At 38.9% G+C, this 6,000-nt stretch overlaps 1 protein-coding gene across 1 annotated transcript in view; it reads left to right on the top strand.

The window, feature by feature from the left end:
* The window catches only part of SMNDC1 (survival motor neuron domain containing 1), a 34,537-nt gene extending 30,711 nt beyond the window's left edge, over nt 1-3,826 (top strand). The window contains exons 5-6 of the mRNA XM_030202768.1: nt 874-1,027; nt 3,051-3,826. Of these exons, the coding sequence (XP_030058628.1) occupies nt 874-1,027; nt 3,051-3,188 (292 nt within the window). The 3' untranslated portion in view covers nt 3,189-3,826. The remainder of the gene's footprint in view (nt 1-873; nt 1,028-3,050) is intronic.
* Nucleotides 3,827-6,000: the final 2,174 nt, after the last annotated feature.

Consider the following 6,000-nt stretch of genomic DNA (forward strand, 5'->3'; position numbering starts at 1 on the left):
TGCCTATGAAAATTCTAATGTACTCAGTATGAGTGGGCATTGACTTTACAGGTAACAGTTTACAGATAGGCACACACCCATCTGCCCTTGGTTTTAATTCTTCTGCTTGAAAAACATGCCCTGGCCCTGTTGCTATTTTTGTAATGTTGCCCATCCTACCTTTGTTTGTGGAAGAGTGGCCTAGTGGTTAGGGTGGTGGACTTTGGTCCTGAGGAACTGAGTTCGATTCCCACTTCAGGCACAGGCAGCTCCTTGTGACTCTGGGCAAGTCACTTAACCCTCCATTGCCACTTGTAAGCCGCATTGAGCCTGCCATGAGTGGGAAAGCACGGGGTACAAATGTAACAAAAATAAAATAGATGCTATTGGAGATTCTACATGGAATGTTGCTACTATTGGAGATTCTACATGGAATGTTGCTATTCCACTAGCAACATTCCATGTAGAAGCCTGCGCGGCCACATTGGTGATCTGCAAGGGCCGACTTCTACATGGAATGTTGCTAGTGGAATAGCAACATTCCATGTAGAATCTCAAATAGTAGCAACGAGTGGCCTAGTGGTTAGGGGGTTTGGGTGGTGGACTTTGGTCCTGAGGAACTGAGTTCGATTCCCACTTCAGGCACAGGCAGCTCCTTGTGACTCTGGGCAAGTCACTTAACCCTCCATTGCCCCATGTAAGCCGCATTGAGCCTGCCATGAGTGGGAAAGCGCGGGGTACAAATGTAACAAAAATAAAATAAATCTTAGCACTGAAGGACAATCGTTAACTGGCCAGCCATTGCTTTGATTTTGCTCTCATTTTTCATGTTAAGCGTTGCAGCAAGGAGACTGAATTGTTAATACATTTTTATGAAATTTTTTTTTCTTACAGAAAAGAAATGATAGCCCAGCAACGAGAATATAAAAAGAAAAAGGCTTTGAAAAAAGCTCAGAGAATAAAAGAACTTGAACAAGAAAGAGAAGACCAAAAAGTAAAATGGCAGCAGTTTAATAACAAAGCTTATTCTAAGAACAAAAAAGGCCAGGTTTGTATATTTTGTCAGTATTTCTTTAAAGATATGTAGAACAGTTAAAAATATTCTAGCTGCAGAGTGGGGCATCGGTAACCCTTGTTCCCTTCAAGAAGTAAGTGGGTCCCAAGATAAATAGAACTTTTTTTTATTTTTTATTTTTAATGCTTATACAGTACTTCAATTGTATATCATGCTCATAGTGGCTCACGAAAACTGAAACATTTACAATTTAATACATTAAAAACAGACAAATCAAACACCCACAAAAAAAAATCTATAATAAAATGCCAAAAAAAGTCATATTACTATTACCCAGCTGGGCAAACTAAACTAGTACCAGAATGTGAGCTTATATCGGATCCGAAAGCTTGTAAAAACAAAGGCTTTCAGTTTCTTTCTAAATGATAGATCATTTTCCTCTTGCCTTAGTGCCAGGGTTAAGGCATCCAAAATGTGAGGACCTGCAACTTAAGCCCAGTTGTGGGTTTGTTAAATGAAATGTTTCAGGGAAGGGGCTATAAAGAAGCATTATTCCTTGAACAATGGAATGGGCACGTGCATATTCTTTTAATGCATTTTTCAAATAAGGCAGGCCATTCTTTTTTTCTTGCTTTAAAATTAAACATGCTAGACGATAGAAAGCCATAGAAGTGTTTTCAGCATCACTGTAATCTACTCACAGGACTAGTTGCTTATAACATTAGCTGCAGCATGTTGTAATAATTGCAAGGCCCGAGTTAAAGAATTTGAAAGATCCAACAGATAGCATTCCAGTATCTACACCAGTTAACATGAGTGCTTGGACTTGCAAGCAAGTGAGATTGCACTTTAATGACTGTGCCTTTCAAATCTGGAAGCAAAATATTTCCTCTAGTTTACAATGCCCTCTGGAAATTGGAAAGGCTGCTGCTTTCCCACATGTATAGCATTTAAAGCAATGAGGAGAAATATGTTAAAACTGTTTGAGTTGGAGTGGTTTTATTTTCTGGCAGGTCCTGTGATTTCCCCATAGCTTCAGTGGTTCCCAACCTTTTCGGGAGCCACTCAGAGGTACAGACATTCCCAACAATAAAGTCCAGCATGTAGTGGAAAAGTGGTCAGTAACTGGTAAGGACTGCTGGCTCTTAATAAACATGCAGTGACATCACTCGCTCTCGTCATGTGAAAGCCAACCCAGGTGAGAAAAGTGAAACTGCAAACTCTAGGGGAAAGGAGGTAGCATTTGGCCACAGCACTGAACCTTGGGACAAAGTTGTGTAGCGATGGTGGAGGAGATCATTTTACAACTCTGATTTTTTTTTTTTTTCTAAAGTTTCAAACCACTTACACTTGGCGCGTGTAGATCTCAAAACAATCAAGTTCATATCAGTTGTATCACTGCAGTACTATGGTGCATCACCCAGTGATAAAATGACTCTATTGCCCCTACACCGCCTCCCCTCCCCTCCCCTCCCCTCCATTTCACCTGCCTCCTTGGTAGTCCTGTGCCCATATGGCCCATCTGTAATGTGACTGTATAGTAGTTATAGACTGGTGTGTTTTTTCTTTTCTTTGCTTTTGCGTGTGATAAGTCTTTGACTAGGAATTGGTATTAGATATTGAGAGCATATAGTTCTTGTGGGTTCTAGTCTCGTCTTTACCGTAGTCTCTGACCTTTGGTTAATTAGTATTAGAGTGCAGTTATTGCATTGAGAGACTGATCCCATTAGTGCTATCTTAATAACAAGATATTGGGGATTGTATGTACAGACAAGTGGAACTCAGCAATCATAACTTGTGAAGAACTTCAGTGCACAGCATAATATTTCACTTGTCCGTTACCACTAGTCATGCAGTGACACTGGATATCATATGTTTCTTAAGTACTGTTTGAACTCTTTTTGATGAAAGTTGCTGTACCATTGGATGCATTATTGAGCTTTAGGAAATCAGACTGCTTGAGTGATCTTGCTTGACTGCATGTTTTGTTGAATAAGAATTAGTTCTGACAGCTGATCCCAGTAAGTTAACTGTGTGTTTTTGTGCTCCCTTTCAGGTAAAGAGAAGTATCTTTGCCTCTCCTGAAAGTGTAACAGGAAAGGTCGGCGTGGGGACATGTGGAATTGCAGACAAGCCTATGACACAGTACCAAGACACGTCCAAATACAATGTCAGGCATTTGATGCCTCAGTAACTGGGAGAGAAAAGAACAGAAATGTCATCTCTGCAGGGCTTTACAGTTACCTTTTTACCATTATATTTTTATAAGAGTAAATTATTTGCTAGCATGCAAGGAAGAGGCACAATTGGACATTGTTGGCTTCAGAAGATGAGATGAGCCACTTTGACTTTTGGTGAAATTGAATTATTTTCCCCGTACTGGTATTTAGGATTTTTGTTTCTTTTTTGTTTTGTTTTTTGTTTGAGCTGAAGAACTTTCCAAATCTTGCTTGCAGACTTGAGTGACATGTGCCATGGCAGACTGTGGGACTGGAAAACTTTCAATTGAATCAAACATCAAGGAATTTTTTTTCCCCCCAATCATAGAAATCCTTCTTCATTTCCCTGTGAATATGCCTGAATCCTGTCCGAATTAGTAGTTGACTAATTTTCTCCTGTTTCTATACTTTTGCTGCCAGCTGTGTGGATCCATGATCTCCTTGTCTGTATGATAGCTTAAGCTATTGTTAGGATGTTTGGGAAATCGTGTGTCCAAAAACATAACGTCCCTTCTTTATTTCCTTGTATTTGACTGCGTTCCTCTGGTACTGTTTCACCTGTGTTTGTATTTTTTTTTTCAGTCTGTGCTGCATTGAAAAAAAAAAAAAAAAAGCTAATGTATAGCCCTGTAAACAATGTTTAGATATTTTTGTAAAATTAAGTCTGAGTTCATGAGCAAGAGCACTTTAAATATTTTCCATTTTGAAAGAAACTATTTCTTGTTCATAAATTCTGACTGTTTACCTTGTCTGTTTTTTTTTTCTATAGCTGGTATGTTTTTATATATTTCCATCATTTTTTCTTCGCTCAGTGTTTGTTTTCTGTTACCTAGGTCACCATCTCTAATTGGTGAAAGTGTCCACCAGCTATGTTCAACCTCCGTTCTCCAACAGATAATATAGAATAAAGAGAGGAAAAAAGTTCTTCAATTAATGGAAGAGTAATTTTATGACAGTGTGAATTTCAGTTTTGTATGTTTAACTTTTATTAAATAAAATGTTTTAACATCTATGATTATGGATGTATAAAGACAAGCTGAAGATGCTGTGTGTGATGTATGAGAGAAATAGGGCATGGCCTTTTCCGGACCAAGAAGGAGGAACACAGTCATTTGTTTCTGGTGATGTTAGATTGTTTTGTAATTGAGTGAAATAAAAATAGTATATTAAGGTAGATGTTGGCAATTTGATCACAAGCACTAAAATTGTATGGCAGTTATGGGCTATATAACATAAGAATAGTCGGACCAGTGGTCCATCTAGCCCAGCATCCTGTTTCCAAAAGTGGCCATTCCAACTCACAGGTGCTTTGCAGAATCTCGTATAGTATTTTTCAAACTTACTAGACTGCTTACCATGACTCAGAACTATTCAGTTTCTTTTTTTCTTCTGAAGAATTTTCTACTTATATTTTCGGTTTTCCCAGTCAATCTGATGATGAAAATGTGCTGCTCTGTGACCATGTGTGTCCTTAAAATGTCTTTTATAGATGGGGCTGGGTTTTTCACAGGTAGCCCAAATTGACCTTCATTGCTGTTTCAGACCATGAAGCCGAAAGAGCTACATCAGATGGGATGATTTGGTCACCTTAGTGTGTGAATACTTTTAAAAGTGTCTTCTGTGAAACCAGAGCTGTGGAGTTGGTAAAAGTGTACCTACTCCAGCTTCAAAATAAAAATCATATATGGTAGATGTATCATTTTATACTTTTATCTTTGTTTTGGATCTAAAGTTATATTTACCAGAGCTTTAGATCAGAACAAAAAAAAATTTAAAGCCTAATATCAGTTGGAGCAGAGGTTTAGTGTTCTGACTCCATAGCCCTGTGTGAAAGTTAAGATCATAAGCATCGCCATACTGGGGCAGACCGAAGGTCCATCAAGCCCAGCATCCGGTTTCCAACAGTGGCCAATCCAGGTTACAAGTACCTGACAAGATCCCAAAACAGTATAATACATTTTATGCTGCTTATCCTAGAAATAAAGAGTGGATTTTCCCCAAGGCCATCTTAATAATGGCTTATAGACTTTTCTTTTAGGAAGTTATCCAAACCTTTTTTAAACCCTGCTAAGCTAACTGCTTTTACCACATTCTCTGGGAACAAATTCCAGAGTTTAATTACACATAAGAGTGAAGAGAGATTTTCTCTAATTGTTTAATTTACTACTTTGTACCTTCATTGAGTGCCCCCTAGTCCTAGTATTTTTGGAAAGGGTAAACAAGTGATTCACATCTACCCATTCACTGCACTCATTATTTTATAGACCTGTATCATATCTCCCCTCAGCCATCTCTTCTCCAAGCTGAGGAGCCCTAGCTGCTTTAGCCTTTCCTCATAGGGAAGTCGTCCCATCCCGCATAACACGAGGCCAGTGTTCCCTTAGTGTTCATTTTTTTTTTCCCCCCGGTTTGTTCAGGGAGTTCCGGAGTGGAGCTGCTCTGTGATTTTTCTCTGTTCAACAGAAGATAGGTCTTTTTTTTTTTTTCTTTCTTTCCTGCTTTGTTAGGCATATACTGAGTCTGTGGTCACATGGCCAGGGCTCTTATTGGCTCCCAGAGTCAGAACTTATCAGTCTCCACCTGCTGGAAGGAGTGCACAACCCATCAGCCAATCCTGGGCTAGTCCGGAGGGACTAAAAGAAAGCAAACTAGCAGGTAAGGTGTAATTTCTCCTTGTCATTTATACTCCACATTATATAATAATCTGTTGTGGTTTACAATACGGGTTTAACAATTAATCTCTAACACTTTATAATGACAGAGATTGGGGAAAAATGTTAACTGTAG

The sequence above is a fragment of the Microcaecilia unicolor genome, chromosome 5 (assembly GCF_901765095.1).
Source record: "Microcaecilia unicolor chromosome 5, aMicUni1.1, whole genome shotgun sequence".
Lineage (NCBI taxonomy): Eukaryota > Metazoa > Chordata > Amphibia > Gymnophiona > Siphonopidae > Microcaecilia > Microcaecilia unicolor.